Raw genomic sequence first — 20075 nt, forward strand, 5'->3', positions numbered from 1 at the left:
GTTATTTCCTATGAGATCAAGAATTTTATGAACAGATTGATGGAGTAGCTATGGGAAGTCCACTCAGTCCAGTAATAGCAAACTTTTACATGGAATATTTTGAAAAGACAGCATTAGAATCAGCACCTTACAAACCTACAGTCTGGTTCAGGTTCGTAGATGATACATTTACCATTTGGAGCCATGGTGAAGAAAAATTAATGGACTTTCTAAACCATCTTAATAATATCCATCCAAACATTCAGTTTACCATGGAAAAGGAAATTGAGGGTAAACTCCCATTTCTTGATACCCTTGTCATCCGTAAATCAAACCTTCAGTTAGGTCACAAGGTCTACCGGAAACCAACTCACACAGATCGCTACTTACACAAAAACTCCAACCACCACCCCCGACAGAAAAGAGGAATAATCAAAACATTAATGGACCGTGCAAGACGGATCTGTGAACCACAGTTTCTCAAGGAAGAAACTAACCATCTAAATCATGCACTGCTAGCAAACGGCTACTCCAAGAATGAAATCAGAAGGGCCATTGAACCAAACAAAAATCAGAAAACTCAAGAAAAACAGTCTCCCATAGGAAAGGTATTCTTGCCATTTATTAAAGGAGTCACTGATAGGATGGAGAAACTTTTGAAAAAACATAACCTACAAACAGTGTTTAAACCCACCAAGAAAATACAACAAATGCTACGATCAGCAAAAGACAAAAGAGACCCCCTCACCTCTGCAGGAGTATATCGTATACCTTGCAGCTGTGGAGAAGTTTACATCGGGACCACAAAACGCAGCATACAAACAAGGATAAAAGAACATGAAAGATACTGCAGACTTGGCCAACCTGAGAAATCAGCAGTGGCTGAACATGGACTGACACAAACAGGACACAGGGTCTTATTCCAAGACACTGAAAGACTGGACAATTCTACCAACTATTTTGTCAGATTGCACAGAGAAGCCATTGAAATTCACAAACATCAGCACAACTTTAACAGAAAAGAGGAGAGTTTAAGAATGAATAAGGCTTGGCTTCCTGCCCTGAAACACCTCCAGACAAAGACAACATTCAACAATAGCCATACAGATTAGTTTTGGATTACACACATTAACAGATCACTTCAGGATACAATGGTTCCATATTAACATACCATACCCTCATTAGCACATTATCTTGATACTTACAGGACAATACTTTTGCAGGACAATACTCAGCTCAAACCCAACCCCTTTCTGACTATATATTACTCTTTCTACACCCTTGACACTGAGAGACACTGTCCTTCAGTGTTACTACTCTGAAGATGCCTGCCACAGTTGCTGGCGAAACGTCAGGAAAGAAAATTCCAAGACCACGGTTACACAGCCCGGATAACCTACAAGAACCAATTAAGATTTTGATTGAAACTAAGTGCGGTAGAACGTTTTTTTGAATCCTGTATGCCTAACATATAAAGAACAGAAGGAGAAGATAAATACTTTAGTTAGAGACAATTACATTGCTGCTGACAGGATGAATTAAGAACTGGCCCAAGGTTTACTTGGACTCTGCCGTCTGGCAGAACTGAGCTGTCAAAACCCCACTGATTTCAACACCAGACTTACAGTGCAGTCCTTACAGTACCAGACTTTCAGTGTGATCTTAAGGCGGGGGGGAAGGACACAAGGAGCGGACTGATCCTTATGCCAGCGTATCTTGGAGATACACCAGCGCAAGGTCGTTTTGCCAGCACAGGCCCCCAGCACCACTGCACCACTTTCGGGCATTGCCGCAGCTTGGCAGGGGCTGCTTACTGGTGTAACCCAGATGCAGGGCTCTGCACCAGCAGGGCAGCAGGCAATTCAAGGGGTGTGGCTGGAGTTGGTGGGCTCTCTGAGTCCTTTCAGCCCTGGAACACCTCCTAAGAGGCACAAAATGACACCAAGGAAAATGGTGGCGCAGCCCATGGGCAGCCGCTAAAGTGCAAAATCAAGCGCCCTCCCTGCCAGCCATGGCCATGCCCAAGAGGGCCCAAGCAGCTCAGGATGCTGACTAAGGGCGCGACCGATCGTCCTTCCCCTGAGGCAGCCAAGCCCCCTCCCAGGCCCAAACACGGCCACCCCACAATTCATGAGGAAGGACATGTAGCATGGGATTCTGTCTGACAGCTCTCTGTCGTGCCAGCTTAGAGCGAGCAGCGAGGCACCCCAGGGGTGGGGAAAGCACAGAGAGGGCCCATAGCATTACTGGGTGATCACACTGTAAAAATACCCTGCAGGAAGAGCAAAGTCCACTTTGTGGCTGTCCTCTCCCAGCTCTAAACCCTACCAGGTATCCCAGCTCCTCAGCCAGGACCCAAAGGGGGTGACTGCACACTGAGAGGTAGGCAGCAAACCGTTTCCCCAAACCTCCTTCCCCTTTGCTCACTGTCCGGAGCTGCCCTGGCCACCACGCCTCCCACTCGCGAGCCCGGCAGCTGGCAGAAGCCCCAGACCCCCACTATTGCCCCCACACTCAAGAGTGTGCGATGCGTGGGGACTGGGCCAGAACAGCTGCTGGGGAAGGGACCCAAGCTGTCAGCTCAGCAGTGGACTGGCAGCTGAGGCAATTGCCAGGCTCCCCTTCGGACAAGGTGCGAGGGTGTGTGTGTATGTGTGCAGCCCCACCATGCTAAGTGTAGCCGGTAACCCCACAGTCCCTGGACTCATTCCCTTGCAGGAGCGGACTCCCATGGAGTAGATGCCAAGGAGGACCTCTCAGGTGCTGTTTCTGTGGGCATAGAAATCCTAGAAAATCCATGGTGTTCCTGCCAGCCACCACATAACTAAGCCCTACAGGGAGTGGACTAGCAACGCTGCAGTTATGCTGTGGCCAGCCATGGTGACATAAGCACCCCTCAGGATTGCTCTGCCCCCTGTGTTTAGGATTACAACTTGGTTTTTTGTTTTTTTTTAAAGGCTATACTCCTGACCTGGATAGCCCAAGGCTTGCCTGATCTCGCCAGATCTCAGAAGCTGTTTGGATGGGCAACCTCCAAGGAACACCAGAGCTGTGACGCAGAGGCAGGCAATGGCAAACAACCTCTGAACGTCTCTTGCCTAGAAAACCCTAGGGGGGGATCGCCAAAAGTCAGCTCTGACTTGATGGTACAAAAAAATACTGCTGTGCACACTTCATGAGAATGTATTTATTCATATGGGCTTGAATATATTACAGTGAGCTGAGCTGCTGCATCATTACCCACTGAAAGCGTCATAAACCATCATTACCCACTGAAACCCTCGTATCTATGGGACCGCCTCTCCTGGTATGTTCCCCAGAGCAGCTTACGTTCATGTAATACCAACTTGCTGGTGATCCCTGGCCCAAGGAGTATTCGGCTGGCCTCGACCAGGGCCAGGGCTTTTTGCCCCTGGCCCCTGCCTGGTGGAACAGCCTCCCTAGTGAGACCAGGGCCCTGCGGGACCTTCAGGAGTTCTGCAAGGTCTGCAAGACGGAGCTATTCCGCCGGGCTTATGGTTGAGGCCAGCGACGGTTCTCATTATAATTACTGGCCTCCCTAGTCCTTTCCCCCCCTTTCCCCGCTGCTGAGCACCACCCCTTCTATACCACCTTAGGGTGCGGTTAGATTAATTTTATTACAAATTTCTGTCTCTGGAGTTTTGGCCCCATTGAGGGGCATCATTGGGCTATTTTAAATTGTATTTTAAACTATTTTAATGGGTTATTGTTTTATTGTGTTTTTAGACTGTGTAAGCCGCTCTTCGGGTTGGGGAGAGCGGGGTAGAAATGTAATAAATAAAATAAAATAAATATAAGAATGAATGAATGAATGAATGAATGAATGAATGAATGAATGAAAAACCTTTAATGGCATACGTAATATTACAATTGTTACAGAAGGTACATAAAATATGCAGTCATTAAGATACAAACATAGGCCAGTAAATTCCAAAAGTACAAATTACAAACTTTGGGCTTTTTGAACTTTCATCACATCCACTAGAAAATTGGCAACATCTGCAGTAACCTCTGGATCGGAGTCATTTAATAAAGATTGACATTTTGCTTGGGTAGATAGGTGATATTTGGAAAGAAGCCAATTTTTTAACCATTTCCCACGGGGTGTTTCATATAGAGGGCAGACCAACAGAATATGATCAATTGAGTCCAGGGAATAGGTATCACAGGGACAAGTCCTTTCCTGGATCGGTATTTGTTGATACCTTCGATATAGCATCCTTGAAGGAAAGGCATTAACCCGAGCGAGAGAGAAGGCTCTGCGGAGGGGTGGGATGTCCAGAGTGTGGAAATAATGGGGAATATTGTTGGTTATAGGCTGATACCGCGTCATTCCCTCGCCCACTCAAGACCCTTTTCCTAAAGAGTTGTAATGCTCCAGGTCAAGACCGACTTCTCCCAGCTGCTGCTGAATACCACCATCTGCTGGCATGCAAAGGAAGCACCCCAACATTTGTTAGCAAATGTGAACCAGCCAAACAACTCTTCAAATGGGACTCATTCTCCCCTCAAGACTGGCTGCTCACTCCGTCAAGAAGGTTGGAAAAACTGGTTTAAAATGTTCTACATGTTTCTCCCTCCCAATATGATAAAAAAAAAAAAGACAAATAAGACCAGCCAAGCAGCCTGTTGGAAATGTGATGCATCAGACGGTTCTTTTTATCATGTATGGTGGACCTGTCCAAAATTACAGACATATTGGAGAAACACTCATCAAGAGTGAGGGCGATCTGGCTCATCAAGAACTCCAAAAGATGTATCAGCAGAAATTTCCTTTTGATGCCAAAAATACGCTGTTAGGCATCACACCTGCAGAACTTCCCATAACGATCTAAAGAAAAATTCAAATATGGCACTACCGCTGCGAGGGTGATTTTAGCGAGGAAATAGAAACAACCACTCATTCCAGATATAGAAGAATGGTAGGACAAATTGATGGAACAGCCCAAACAAATTAATGGAATGCGCCACTATGGCAAAAATGACCGATATGATAAATACGTCTTTTGAGCAAAAAAGATACGTCTTGTGAGCAGCATTATGAGATATGAAAATCGTTTTATAAGTATGTCGAGGCTCACGTATGTCGAGGTTAACAATGAGAAAGTGAAAGATGAGATTTCAGTTGGATTTATTATAATGTATTTTTAATTTAGAATCATAGAGTTGGAAGGTACCACAAGGGTCATCTAGTCCAACCCCCTGCACAATGCAGGAAATTCCAAACTAGCCCCCCATACCCCCATGCCCAAAAGATGGGCATTTCATTTATAATCATTAGACTTGTTGACACATCAATTAGACATAGATAGTGATCATTCTTTCTATATGTTACTTATATAATCTGCCCAAGCAATGAAAATTAACGGCAATATATAAAGACTGGCTTCTCACTCTACACATCCCTGAATTTACAAGAGTGCTTGAAGCAGTATTACTTACTATTCCAGAAAGATTGGGGGGTTGGAATACTGGGTTGATTGTGTGAGGACATTTGGGATCTGTCAAAGGATTTAAGGGACAGGCTAGCCTGATCTTGTCAGATCTCAGAAGCTAAGCAGGGTTGATCCTGGCAAGTATTTGGACTGGGAACCTCCAAGGAACCTCCAGGGTTGTGAGGCAGAGGCAGGCAATGGCAAACCATCTCTGAACGCCTCTTGCCTTGAAAACCCCACCAGGGGTCTGCCATTAGTCAGATGTGACTTGACAGCAAAAAAAGAAGATGATGACGACAAGTGTTAGGGAATGAGAAACAACTTTCAGAATAAACGTTCAAATGATATTTCATAGATTCAGGGGAAAACCTGCGAACTTATTGTTCGTTCTTACATTATTAATGTCCTGCTAAAGGTTCACTCCTTCAAATTAGGTCAAAACTGATATGTTTCTTAACACATACACACAAACTATTAGCACAAATAACTCCTGTCTGCACTCTGTCCCCAAAAGGCTCTTGACTTCTTCCTCTCCCTGTGCTCGGAAACTGCTCCCACTAATATTTTCCGTGACTTCCTTTTTCTCAGTCCTAATTCCCCCAAATGTACAAACACTTCCCACAGTGTTGATATGAAGAACGCACCGCTGGACCGTGCTGAGTATCTGAGACTTTGTCTCTCTCCTTTCGTTTCCCACCCACAGTAAAAATATGGGAAGAAAATTGGGCGACTATGGCTGAAGTGGTAAACTGGTAACAGGCCTACACCATTACAGACGCGTGTACGACTGAACGCTCCTCCAAAGAAACTAAATTCCCTGCAAATAGAGAACGAGCACATCAGGGAGAAGACTTCCCCCAGGTTGTCAGCAAGGGGTCATTTTATTTTTTAAGAGAGGAGCATTCAGTCATGAGAGGCCTGGCTTGCAGCTCAAATCCGTAAAGGTCCAGGCACAGATTTCCAAACCCCAGTGAGAACTAGGTCAGTGGTAATACAGATGTGAGGGAAACTGAAGTACATGAGTATGACTGAAGCCACCCTGGATGATTCAAAGCCCAGAATTCCCACACAAGGACAGCTAAAGAAATATAAAAATGGACATAATATGAAGAACATAAATAAGGAATTAAGGAAGGGCAGACGTGTGTGTGTGTGTGTGTGTTTGTTAAGTGCCGTCAAATCGCTTCCGACTCATGGCAATGCTATGAATCAATGTCCTCCAAAACCTCCTATCCCTAAAAGCCTTGCTCAGGTCTTGCAAACGGAGGGCTGTGGCTTCCTTTATTGAGTCCATCCATCTCTTGTTGGGTCTTCCTCTTTTCCTGCTGCCTTCAACTTTTCCTAGCATGATGGTCTTTTCCAGTGACTCTTGTCTTCTCATAATGTGACCAAAGTACAATAGCCTCAGTTTAGTCAATTTAGCCCCGTCTTTGGAGGTCTTTAAGCAGAGGCTAGATGGCCATCTGTCGGGAGTGCTTTGATTGTGGGATCCTGCATGGCGGGGTGAGGGTTGGGGTCACTGGGGATGTGGGGGGAGGTAGTTGTTAATTTCCTGCATTGTGCAGGGGGCTGGACTACATGACCCTGGTGGTCCCTTCCAACTCTATGATTCTATGATTCTAGGGTCAGTTCAGGCTTGATTTGATCTATAACACTGGTTCCCAACCAGGGGTCCATGGACCCCCAGGGGTCCGCGAGAACTAAATTAAGGTCCGCAAAACAAAGTTATAAACCCATAATAAATTAATATTTTCAATTAAAAGTTCTCTATTATAAAAAATATATTCAAATATTATTCTAAGTTTAATGTTTTAACTAACAGTTGTGATTAAAGTTTATTTTCAAATTCTTGGAATTTTTATTTTGAACCTTGGGGTCTCTGCACCGAACAAAAAAGCCCTAGTGGTCCCTGGTCAAAAAAAGGTTGGGAACCACTGATCTATAACCTACTGATTTGTTTTTGTTTTTTGCAGTCCAAAAAATTAAGACATGTGTATGTATCTACATTTATTTATATCCTGCTTTTCTCCCCAGTTGGACTCAAAAAAGCTTTTACAACACTGTTGTCCCCTCCTCCATTTTCTCACAACAGCCCTGTGAGGTAGGCCAGTCTGAGAGTTTGTAAAGGACCCAGGGTCACCCAGTGAGCTTCCACAGTATGAGCAGGAATTCAAACCCAGGTCACTCAGGGTCCTAAGTGTGCCGCTCTATCTACAAACAACACCAGACTGGCTGCTTGAATGGTCTATAGAAGAAACAGGAAGGCGACACCAGGGCTCCGTGCTTCCTACGCTCATTTCTACAGAGATCAGCTGCTATTTACAGAACCAGTGACATATTCAGGAAATGTACGTGACAAGCATACATTACTGTTGGACGTGGTTTACAAACCAGCAAATAGTAAAAAAGCAACCATTATCCATAAACACCTATTTAAAGAAAATAAACACATACACACTAGAATCCATGCCGAGTCAGAAATGAAGGAGAAGGGGAGACCAGCCAGAACTGTTTTTCAACCTGTCTCCAATATGAATAGTTGCATAAGAGTGACTAGGATTGCACTACGTCTAGTGAAAGCAGGGATTACTTACAGTTTCAAAACCTCGGTGAGGATGGTCAGGAAAGCCAGCCGGCTTGCCTCCTTTGAACTCATCAAACAGCAGAAATGGATCCAGATTTTTTAACTGAAAATTAAAGAACAGAACTTTATAATTTTTTCTGAAATATTGATGCTAGGAGGAAAGACACAGGTGAGAACAGTGAACATACGTCAGTAGCGCAATTCTGTCCTCGAGCTATGCCCATTCAGTAACAAGATCATCCCTAAATGCCCACTGGAAGAAAAAAAAAGATACACTGGCAAGGAAGATTCATGCCACATGGTCACAAAGGGCAAAAAAGCGAGCAGAGGGTGGCAGAGGAGGAACGGATCCGAGCTGGAATGCTACATTTGCAAAAGGTGTGGCCTGAGTCAAAATACCCCCAAAGAATTAAAGGAAGACCGCCAGACAAGTTCCCTCTCACCTTCACAGTGGAGGCTAGTCCAGCTCTGTAGCCAAACATGACACTGCCCCCATACATTTAAGGACCTGCCAGGGGACAGCTCCTCATGGCTTGCATTGAAGGATAACATTGATTAGGCACATTACGTAGTAAGGGCAGCCAACATGAGCGGCCAACAATAAAAACAAATCCAGGAAGGGCAGATGGTGACAAGTTTTCTTACTGAAACCCCTTACAGTTATCTTGCCAGCAGGAACCTTTACTTTGTTCCCAGCACTGGGATTTCACGAACAAAATACTAGGAAAGAAAAAAAAAAACAGCGTGTGAGTGTGTTATAACTTAAAAATAGGACTGCGGCACTTTATCTCCCCAATAAAACTCCCCCCAAAAAAACACACCCAGAGATGGATGTGCAGAACATCCAAACACCCATGGCTAGAGTGCTTCCCACCTTCCCCGCAATGGGGAAAAACAGTCTTGTGGCTGGATACGCTCCCTCGCTCAACGGAGAGCATCAGTGTACACACAAATGATATAGAAAAACTTGATATAGAAAAAAATGATGATATAGAAAAAAATGATATAGAAAAACTTTGTAGTTAAGGGCACTACTGGAATACCCCATCCCCAAGCAGGCAAGCTCCCATCTCACAACAGTGCAAGTGATGGGAGGGGGCAGTGAATAAGCACCTTGGCTGGTGAACGCCAAGACCTGCAATCCAGCTACTCAAACACTCGTGTTTTATTCTCCATTGAAGGACCGGTGTCAGGAAAAACACCTCATGAGCTATGGAGCTGGGTGCCTGTTGTGACTGGAAAAGCAGTCCCTCCTTATGTGGGGTGTCAGGGCCCCTTTTCTGTTCCATAAGGACTGCCCAGGGAGAGAGAGCCTGAAACTCATGGCTGCAGGCATGGGTTGCTGCCGTCTTAACCACTGGGCTTCGGCTTTAGATATGCTGTAAGAGATGCTATGAATATTTAGTGTATAGGAAAGTTTGGATGGTGTTGCATTATGCTGCCATTGTATCGCCATGTGTTGACTGGTGACTTCCTCACCCAGCTAAAGTGAGGGCCGCAGATGGTTTAACTGATGGGCGCTGACTGAGTTGCTGGACTCAATGGGGTAACTCTGCTCGTTTTTGGAAAGCTCTGCAGAGAAGTGCTCTTTAAGCAAGAATTCGTAAGAATATCTGACCTTCCACCACTGCAGTTTAAAACTGCACTGCTGTTTCAAGTTTGGTGTTTTCCGTATTATTATTTTTTTATATATATATATATATATATATATATATATATATATATATATATATATATATATATATATAACATAAAATAAAACAAACAATAAAACAATAATAAAAGAAAATATAAAAGAAAATACAAAAGAGTATCAATGAAATAATCTACATTAATACAATCTAAATAAAAAAAAACAAAGTTCAAAGAACCCCTTTGCCCCTCTACCCACTATAAAAAGTGACCCATCACTGGACTTCCGAGGAAGTGTCTAAACAGTTTTAAAGATATCATAATTAACAATAATATAAAGAATATACAAAACCTGTTTCTATAACTCACTAACTAATTTAGTAAAATCCATTTTTGCCAGTTTATCCCAATATGTGACGGCCTTCGCCCATGTTATTTTAAATTCTTCCATATCTTTTCCATGTAGGAATTCTGTTAATTTGGCCATCCTAATATACATCCATAATTTTTCTCTCCAGTCCCTAACTGAAGGTTCATTTACTTGCTTCCAGACTTTGGCTATTACAATTCTTGCAGCAGCAAAACTATATTGACAAATGACCGTATCATTTCTATCTATTTTTTTCTTGGGGAATCCCCAATAAACAAAATGCAGGATTTCTTTTTACTCTCATATTAATCAAATTATTAGTTTCTCTTATAACCTTTTTCCATTTTTTTTTATTTTTTTACATATCTACCAGGCGTGCATAAAAGTGCCTTTTTCCTTTCCACATTTCCAGCATAAATCCGTGCCTCCTTTTTTCATTTTGCTTATCATCTCTGGAGTTGTATATCAGTGTTATTCACTGATAACAAAGCCAGACTTTGTGGGAAGTGTGGGATAAAAAACCAAATGCTTGATAATAGATCACTATTATTTATGGATTTTAACTGATTGCATAACCTACCCTTGCTCCTTTAAAAAGAAAAGTAGGCTAGAAATTGCTCAAAATGAAATATAACTTATTATCGCCTTTCTACTACATTTTTTCCCCAGAATGCTTTTAGGAAACTAATTATGTTGGTGTACTCTCCAGTGTAGCTATAGCTCTCTTAGACAGACCATGTTTGCCCTGCATAACCGGAAAGATTAGTCCTCAAACTTCTGAAATCCTACGAAGACGCAATCCTTCACAGATGCGTGGCTAAGAAGAGAATACCTGAGTGCCATGAGATAAGCACAGGTTACTCCCAGACCTTCCAGCATATTTCACCCTTTCCAATGCCATTTATGCATGGGAAGTTTTGCCTTGGATTTGCCGCTCTCTAGATGCACATTTTCGCCATCCAAATTCTCAAAACTCAACAATAAGCCCCTATGCAGAGTTTTGAGAATTCGGGTGAGGAAAATGTGCATCTAGAGAGCGGCAAATCTAAGGCAAAATTTCCCATGCATAAATGGCTTTGGGCCATTGTAGCAACTGTATGCATTTTAACTGTATGCTGGCTTCCACATTTTCCCACCTTCTGTTCTTCCACCAGCATCCATCTGTGGGCTGCAAAGGGATATAGCTCATCCTATGAATGCCAAGCATCCCATTCAACCCCAAGTGAGTCCAGGTAAAGGAATTCAGATAGGACAGCTGCTGTTAATCATGGGCAACGCTAGACTGGGATGGACCTTAGTCAATCTAACACATCTTAATACACCCAACTCTTATTAACTCATATTAAAACTGTTAACCCCTGGCTTGATGTATAGTGAGGCACTGAAATACAGATAATTGGCCTTTGGCCGGAGATGTGAGGCATAATGTTTTCTGTAAACAACATAATGTTAATATTTCCCCTACTATATTTTTTTCCAAAGTTTTGTATTTTTAAAGATTCATTGCTCTACAAAATAAATTAGTATTTATTTTTATTTATTTATACCCCACCTTTCTCCCCAATGGGGACCCAAGGCGACTTACGTCATTTTCTTCTCATCCATTTTATCCTCATAACAACAACCTTATGAGGTAGGTTAAGTTGAGTGGGTGTGACTGGCCCAAAGTAACCCAGCAAACTTTCATGGCCGAGTGGGGATTTGAACCTGGGTTTCCTAGGCCCTAGTCTGATGCTATGATATAGGGGTTAAAGCAGGGGTGGGGAATGTCAGGCCCGGGGGGCATTTAAGGCCTGCGAAATCACTTGGTCTGGCCCTTCATGGGTCCTGGCAGATCTCTTGCTCAGAAGGATCTAAGACTGGCGATCCGCCCCCTCCCGCGGACAGGAATAGCCTCTATTCAAGGTGGATGTGAGTTTGTTTTCCCCCTTGCAGAAGAGTCGTTAGCTATGGAGCTGCTAGGACCGCCCAAAAAACGGTGTTAACCCTTTCCCACCTGGGCCGTGGAGAAATGTATTCCCGCTGTACTCCAAGAGGGCTGGGTGCAGAAGTGGTGACAATGGAGGGGTTAAAGGGGGCAGGGCCAGAATGGGGGGGGGTGAGTTCTTAGCCAGTGTGTCCTCATTTCATCCCTGCAGGCGGAGGAAGCAGGAGCCGGATGTAGAATCTGGCCCCGGGGAGCAACTCCGGTGTGCGGCTGGACGGCTATGCCCAGCTGGTGCAACAGACCATCCTGTGCCACCAGGTGGGCGAGTGCGCCACTGGTTGGATGCCTGCCTGCTTACCAGCATGGGGGCGGGGTCATCTGGGGCAGCTGCCTGCTTGGGGCTTGGTCGGCTAATTTTTAAGTTGATAATTTTTATGGCCCGCGAATGATGTTATAAATATCCAAATGGCCCTTGGTGGAAAAAAGGTTCCCCACCCCTGGGTTAAAGTAACACAATGAGTAGATTAACTTTCAGCTTCCTGGTGTGATTAGTATTTAAAGTCTAATGGGTTGTCTACCAATCACAGACATTTGTTCGGGCATGCTAAAATTACTTTTAAAGAGAAAATTACGAAGACTGTTAACTTTAATTTTAGCACGCCCAAACAAGTATCTGTGATTGGTAGACAATTACAGACAACTGCAAACTGTGTAACTATGAAATGTGCTATTATCACACCTTAAAACATCTACAGCTTTGAACTTGTTATGACCACCAAAGCACACTGCATATTGTTTATATGTTTCTACCCAACCAAGTATTTCAAGTCAATTACTTTTAGTTATTAGGGAAAACATCTCCTGTGATTTCTACAGACAAGAATGGCTCAGCGTATGGTTTTAATTTTGTATGCTAAGTATAAGCCAAACACAAGATGCCGATCAACTCAGCGCACCAGCGGGTTCTATGGGAAGCCTTTTGGAAATTTGTCAGCCTTTTCCAGAAAGCCTACATCACTGCATGTGGAAATCTTCCTTACAGCTGCCGGTATACATCAGAGTAGCCGGGATGGGATTTGCTTCAGAGCCGCCCCCAAGCATTCCAGACAGAAGCGATGCACCAAAGATCAGATCTGGCAGATCAGATCAAAGATCAGAAGAGATGCACCAAAGATCAGATCTGGCAGATCAGAGCAAAGATCAGAAGAGATGCACCAAAGATCAGATCTGGCAGATCAGAGCAAAGATCAGAAGAGATGCACCAAAGATCAGATCTGGCAGATCAGAGCAAAGATCAGAAGAGATGCACCAAAGATCAGATCTGGCAGATCAGAGCAAAGATCAGAAGAGATGCACCAAAGATCAGATCTGGCAGATCAGAGCAAAGATCAGAAGAGATGCACCAAAGATCAGATCTGGCAGATCAGAGCAAAGATCAGAAGAGATGCACCCAAGATCAGATCTGGCAGATCAGAGCAAAGATCAGAAGAGATGCACCAAAGATCAGATCTGGCAGATCAGAGCAAAGATCAGAAGAGATGCACCAAAGATCAGATCTGGCAGATCAGAGCAAAGATCAGAAGAGATGCACCAAAGATCAGATCTGGCAGATCAGAGCAAAGATCAGAAGAGATGCACCAAAGATCAGATCTGGCAGATCAGAGCAAAGATCAGAAGAGATGCACCAAAGATCAGATCTGGCAGATCAGAGCAAAGATCAGAAGAGATGCACCAAAGATCAGATCTGGCAGATCAGAGCAAAGATCAGAAGAGATGCACCCAAGATCAGATCTGGCAGATCAGAGCAAAGATCAGAAGAGATGCACCCAAGATCAGATCTGGCAGATCAGAGCAAAGATCAGAAGAGATGCACCCAAGATCAGATCTGGCAGATCAGAGCAAAGATCAGAAGAGATGCACCCAAGATCAGATCTGGCAGATCAGAGCAAAGATCAGAAGAGATGCACCCAAGATCAGATCTGGCAGATCAGAGCAAAGATCAGAAGAGATGCACCCAAGATCAGATCTGGCAGATCAGAGCAAAGATCAGAAGAGATGCACCCAAGATCAGATCTGGCAGATCAGAGCAAAGATCAGAAGAGATGCACCAAAGATCAGATCAAAGATCAGAAGAGATGCACCAAAGATCAGATTTGGCAGATCAGAGCAAAGATCAGAAGAGATGCACCAAAGATCAGATCAGCCATTTCCACCTTACCTCGGGCCTCCCAATACTTCTGCGCACTCGAGCCCCGACCCCTTCTGCCTGCTCCTTGCTGAGCACGGTTTGGACCACTCTCCTCGCTGCAGCCATGCTTCCTGGGGGGGAAAGCCAAGCCTGGAGCCTTCAATAACCTCTCGCAGCCTGGGAGGGGGAACTACAGCGGCCCGAAAAGCCAAACGAGCAGGGGCGGGCACCGAGACCTCGACGACACCCCTGTTATGCAAACGGGCAGAGCAGAAACCGGTTTGGCGTCCTCGCCCTCGGGCTTCCCCTCTGCCAAACGCGCGGCCCCCGAGCACTCCTCTCCAGCTCCCGCCCCCACCGGGGATCCCTGCCCTCCAACCGAGCAGAAACCCCCAAGAGTGCTGCGTCACGGCAGCGTGACTCAGCAAAAGCTCCCGTCTCCACCCTGAGCCAACCCCCAGGAGTGCTGCGTCACGGCTCGGGGAAAGAGAACAGACGCAGCGTGACTCAGCAAAAGCTCCCGTCTCCACCACGGATCGCAGGCAAGCAAGAGACGCAGCGTGACTCAGCAAAAGGCCGGCCCGGGGCTTTGAGCAAGTTGGATCAAGCGTGAAGAAACGAGGGTGGGGAAGGGAACACGGGTGTGCGGGGGGACTGACTTCCGCGCACGTGGATTTAGGAGGACGGGGGGGGGAGACTCTTGAAGGAGGTTTGCAACAACCAGAAACCAAAATAATAATAATAATAATAATAATAATAATAATAATAAACACGCTGGCGCAGCTTAAAGAGGGCGGGATCGCGCAAGGACAGGCGGGGCGCGACTCCGCTCCTGCCAGCGCCGGCGGACGCGGCATGACTCAGCAAAAGGCTGAGTCATCACCTTCCGCCGCTGCTCGCTTGCTGATTGGTTAGGCGGGAGACGCCGCTCATCTTTTCCTGGGCTGATTCACACGGGGTAGCCGTGTTAGTCTGTCTGCAGTAGTACAAAATATTTCCTGGCAGGGTGTGAGCTTTCGCGAGCCACAGCTCCCTTCGAAGTGTTAGTCTGCCTGCAGGAGTAGAAAAGGGCTGAGAGTCCAGGAGCACCTTCAAGACTCACCAAAATATTTTCTGGCAGGATGTGAGCTTTCGTGAGCCACAGCTCCCTTCGAAGTGTTAGTCTGCCTGCAGTAGTAGAAAAGGGCAAGAGTCCAGTAGCACCTTAAAGGCTATCAAGAATATTTTCTGGCAGGGTGTGAGCTTTCGTGAGCCACAGCTCACTTCTTCAGATACAGCTAGGATGTGAATCTATCTGTCTTTAATTCACCGTGGGTCGCCGTGTCAGTCTGTCTGCAGTAGTAGAAAAGGTCAAGAGCCCAGGAGCACCTTAAAGACTAACAAACATATTTGCCTGGCAGGGTGTGAGCTTTCGGGAGCCACAGCTCGCTTCGAAGTAGTAGAAAAGAGCAAGAGTCCAGGAGCACCTTAAAGACTAGCAAGAATATTTCCTGGCAGGGTAGGAGCTTTCATGAGCCACAGCTCACTTCTTCAGATACAGCTAGGATGTGAATCCATCTGTCTTTAATTCACAGTGGGTAGCCGTGTTAGTCTGCCTGCAGTAGTAGAAAAGGGCCAGAGTCCAGGAGCACCTTCAAGACGGGATGTACTAAAGCGAATGACAAGACAGCCCATGGGAAGCAATGGGAGAGGCTGCCCAGCCCATTGAAGATAATGGGAGCGGGGAATGTCGGTTGACTTGCATTGACTCCATTGAAATACATTACAGCACAAAAAGGGGACTGAAAGCCCCTGGGACCCCCAGAGGTGTTCTGAAGTGGGGATGACAGCCCCCCCAAGGAGATTGAAAGCCCCTGGGACCCCCAGAAGTGTTCTGAAGGGGGGATGACAGCCCCCCCAAGGAGATTGAAAGCCCCTGGGACCCCCAGAAGTGTTCTGAAGGGGGGATGACAGCCCCCCCAAGGAGATTGAAAGCCCCTGGGACCCCCAGAGGTGTTCTGAAGTGGGGATGACAGCCCCCCCAAGGGAACTGAAAGCCCCTGGGACCCCCAGAAGTGTTCTGAAGGGGGGATGACAGCCCCCCCAAGGAGATTGAAAGCCCCTGGGACCCCCAGAAGTGTTCTGAAGAGGGGATGACAGCCCCCCAAGGGGATTGAAAGCCCCTAGGACTAGCACAAGTGTTTGGGGGTAGTCGTGACAGAATCACTTACTCTGCTGTCACTTTCAAAGCAGACGACACTAATCACAGCCTATGATTCCAAACATTCAATTTTTTAACATCATTAATATCACTGTCTGTAAAGGAATGTCAAGAGGATAAATGATAATTAAGGTTTCCCTCGATTGCTTGTTTCTATGGAGCTTAGGGGCAGGGTCTTTAGTTGTGTTGTTGTGAGATAAATTTGTATTTATGCATTCTTATCATTAAAATTTGTTGTAACTGTTTATAGTATATTTTAAAAATTCATACACGAGAGTGTTCCTCTTGCATTACATTAGTAGTGAAAACCATGTATTGAACTGACCTATGACCCTCATAGAAGATGAGAAAAGACCCCTAGAAGCAGAACATAGAACATGACTGTTTTTAATGTTCAACTAAACAGCAAGAATTGGGCACCTTAACATGGAAAACCACAACTAAAACTGCAGGTGTAGCTGAGTCATTTTGGATCCCGCATATGATCGCTTTTCGTGGGCAGGTGCAGGAGGACAGGTTTCACTGTCATGGCCAGCAGCAAGTGAAGTTCCCCCTGAGTTACTCTGGGCATCTACTGGCTCACTGGCATCATTACCTGATGTCTCCTCTGTTGTCATGGACAGCAGAATCTCACACAAGGATATAAATGCATTTAAAGCCACCTGCATAACAGTCATGCTTCTGTCCATGGCATCCTGAAAGGTATTCCTTCACAGCTTGTTTTTCCCCATCATGATCTTGCATGTTCCCTTCTCATCTTGACGCCATCTATCCTCTTCAATATCTCATGATGTCAATAGCTCATACTGTCTGCATTGCTGGCACAGTGGCATATCATCTGCTGGTTGGCACTGAAAGTCGCCTTTTCTGGTTTCTGGCATTGGCCAGACGTCATGCCAGAGACAGCTCAGTAACCTCATGTTCATCCTGTTGCTCTGTGCTAACAAGAAACAAAAGAGTATTTCTGTATTTTTTATGACATCTTTCACAAACTGAGAACACTGTAGCCATTAAAGGACACATCCCTGGAACAAAATACTCAGTGAAAGATTGAGATGATTGTCCTGCACACCCACCCACAGACACTCACTGAGCAGCTTCTACCAAGTCCACTCACCTCCCAAAACTAGTGTACATAGGAGAGTGCTAACACATGCACATAATGGATGGTGGCACCCTGTCGTGTTTCCTAATGTATCAACAGAGAACCATACACCTGGGAAACAACAGGCAGATCAAGCAGAAATGTCACAAGCAGCATGCCCCAGCACCGTGTTGGGCACATATTCTTGAAGATGCTTATTACTGGCTGTATATTGTTCTCACTAAGAACATGCTTTCATGGAAAAAGTATTTACCACCCTGCTCCTCATTTTTTGATGCTTTGTGGCCTCCATCAAGATCCCCTGTGACATCTTGCTCTCCCGAAGATGGATGACCTCCTGTCATGGAGAACAAACATAGGCCATCATGTGAGAGGCAGTGAGACGGGGACAGTGGGTCTACTTTTTCCAAACACTGGAATTGAGAGAAAATATGCATCATGGGTCATGTTTCTCATCTTCCCTTGAACATATCACTTCATGCTTTTAAACAAAGCCTCCCAAAGGAATCATCTGCGGAAACCCATGCTCCTTTTTTTTTAGAACAAAAAGAACACATGGTCTAAGAAAGGTAAGGGGGTGGCATGACATCTCCCCCCTTAAGAAACCCAGAAACCCTCATCCCAGGCATGCTTCCAAATGGCAAAAGTCCATGGTAACCCCCCCCCCATAAAAAACCAGACACCCACATCCCAGCCATGCTTCCAGGTGTCCCTTACCTGAGCACTGAGGGGAGCAACAAATAAAGATGCCTATCCCCTCTTCACTCCAACGAACCTTGCTGCAACTGGGGAATAATGATGGTCTCGTCAAGGTCTTGGCCAGAAGATGGATTGGTAGACCCACCACTCACCGTAGTGCCCCTGTTACCTATTGGGGGAACAGAGTTAGTAAGTGGTCAGGGAAAGTAGGAGCGATTCATTGCAACTCTGATCGGCAATCGGGGGGGGGGGGAAACAATTGTCCCTTACCTGCTTCTATGGAAGTGGAACATCTAATGCCCTCTTGGTTGATGGTGATGAGATCATCATGAAAAAGTTCCTCTGAACCATCAGCGCACTCCTGGATTGCCGTTGTTTCCTCAGTGACTCACTGTATGTCAAACTTCAGGCAACTCGTTTTAGCCGAACTCTGGCATTCCCTTTCAAGATGCAGTGTGGTTCCTTGTAAAATGGGCATGCAGCTGGAGCATAACCTGATTGATTCTTGTGGCCTGTGACCCGCTCATACTTATGCCACAGAGCATGTTTAACTTTTAACTGTTCAACTGTGCAACTGTTTAACTTCTTAACTATTTAACAAAACTTGTTTGATATCATCACAACTGCACACACTGTTGGCAAATGAAATATGTTGGCAGTTTGATGGTGGGTGGTGGTAGGCAGGCTGTGTGGTACCAGCGTCTGCAGCTGCAGCAGAACACCATGCAATCTTCTGGTGTGAAGGTGCCCTGGCAGGACTTCTCTGGGCAGGTTGACCATCGGCTGGTATTTTTATTAGCTAATGACAAAAGGTACCATAGCAGAGGTTGTTCTTGTATGTGTACTTCAGTAGCCATGGAAGGAAGTTGATGGTGTAAGTTTCGGTAGGATCCTTGAACCAGTTTTTGTTTTGAATTCTGTCTGCATTTACAATTCCTGTGCAAACCTACAGTTTCAGACACGTTCACTGCATATGTAACCATATTCTTCTCCTGATATGATGCTATAGGCATTTAATGTTGAGTATACTCCACAGTCATAAGGATTGTTTTGCTGAGCTGTGTCCGCACACAAAATTAAATTCCACTGTACTTGCCTAAAAGGAACACCTGCTATTTGATGGCATGCAGCAGCAACTGACAACAAGATGTTGCCATGTCGCTGTGATCGATCCAGATCTTTTGCCGAATCTACAATGATAATTTCTCTTGTGTTGAAGATTATTATGCCCAGTACCCAGTGAAGTCCAGTAGAGTATAAATCAGTGTTGAAAGGAAGGAGTAAAATGTCCTTGTTTAAAGCCAAAGGGAATACTGGATCACCTTTCAATGTGATATTTCTCATCACTATGGGAGACAAATAGAAATCCCCAAGTTTAAAGGTTGTATCATATGAGACAAGCTGGGGCAAGCTATCATCCTCACTTGATAAGGAAATAAGAGCACATGCCTCTTTAATGAGCTCTGGATGTCCAAATGAGAAAGTGAGGTCAGGCAGCATCATAAACTTGAATATAAATGAATCAAGATGGACAGAGAGTTCAACAGTGCTAAACACTTCATCATTACTGATGCGTTTTCTCTGTTTTTGCCTGTATGACACATTTTGTACCTGTTTGAGATTTGCTGGACGATCAACAGGCATATATTTGATGGAAGCATCCTGAGATTTCATGCTTTGCAAATGTTTATACACCTTCATTGGCTCTTTGTACAACTCAAGCCCACTTTCCATTTCTGCAAACACCTGTTTCATGGTACCCACGAAAGGCTTGTTGGGAGATTTCCGATTTCCATGACATGAAGGCTGGTACAAGTTTTCATCACCTAGGTAATGGATTACAAACCGGGGACTAAAATCTCCTGCTCCCTTAAGCAATGCACATGCTTCTTAAAACCAGGCAATGAGTCTTTCTTTAACCCATTTTGGTCTTTC

At 45.1% G+C, this 20075-nt stretch overlaps 1 protein-coding gene across 1 annotated transcript in view; it reads right to left on the reverse strand.

Moving 5' to 3' along the window:
• PIR (pirin) overlaps nt 1-14279 on the reverse strand; it is a 43998-nt gene extending 29719 nt beyond the window's left edge. The window contains exons 1-2 of the mRNA XM_056861950.1: nt 14167-14279; nt 8030-8122 (exon numbers count right to left, since the gene is read on the reverse strand). Of these exons, the coding sequence (XP_056717928.1) occupies nt 8030-8122; nt 14167-14262 (189 nt within the window). The 5' untranslated portion in view covers nt 14263-14279. The remainder of the gene's footprint in view (nt 1-8029; nt 8123-14166) is intronic.
• Nucleotides 14280-20075: the final 5796 nt, after the last annotated feature.

Source organism: Euleptes europaea, chromosome 16 (assembly GCF_029931775.1).
Source record: "Euleptes europaea isolate rEulEur1 chromosome 16, rEulEur1.hap1, whole genome shotgun sequence".
Lineage (NCBI taxonomy): Eukaryota > Metazoa > Chordata > Lepidosauria > Squamata > Sphaerodactylidae > Euleptes > Euleptes europaea.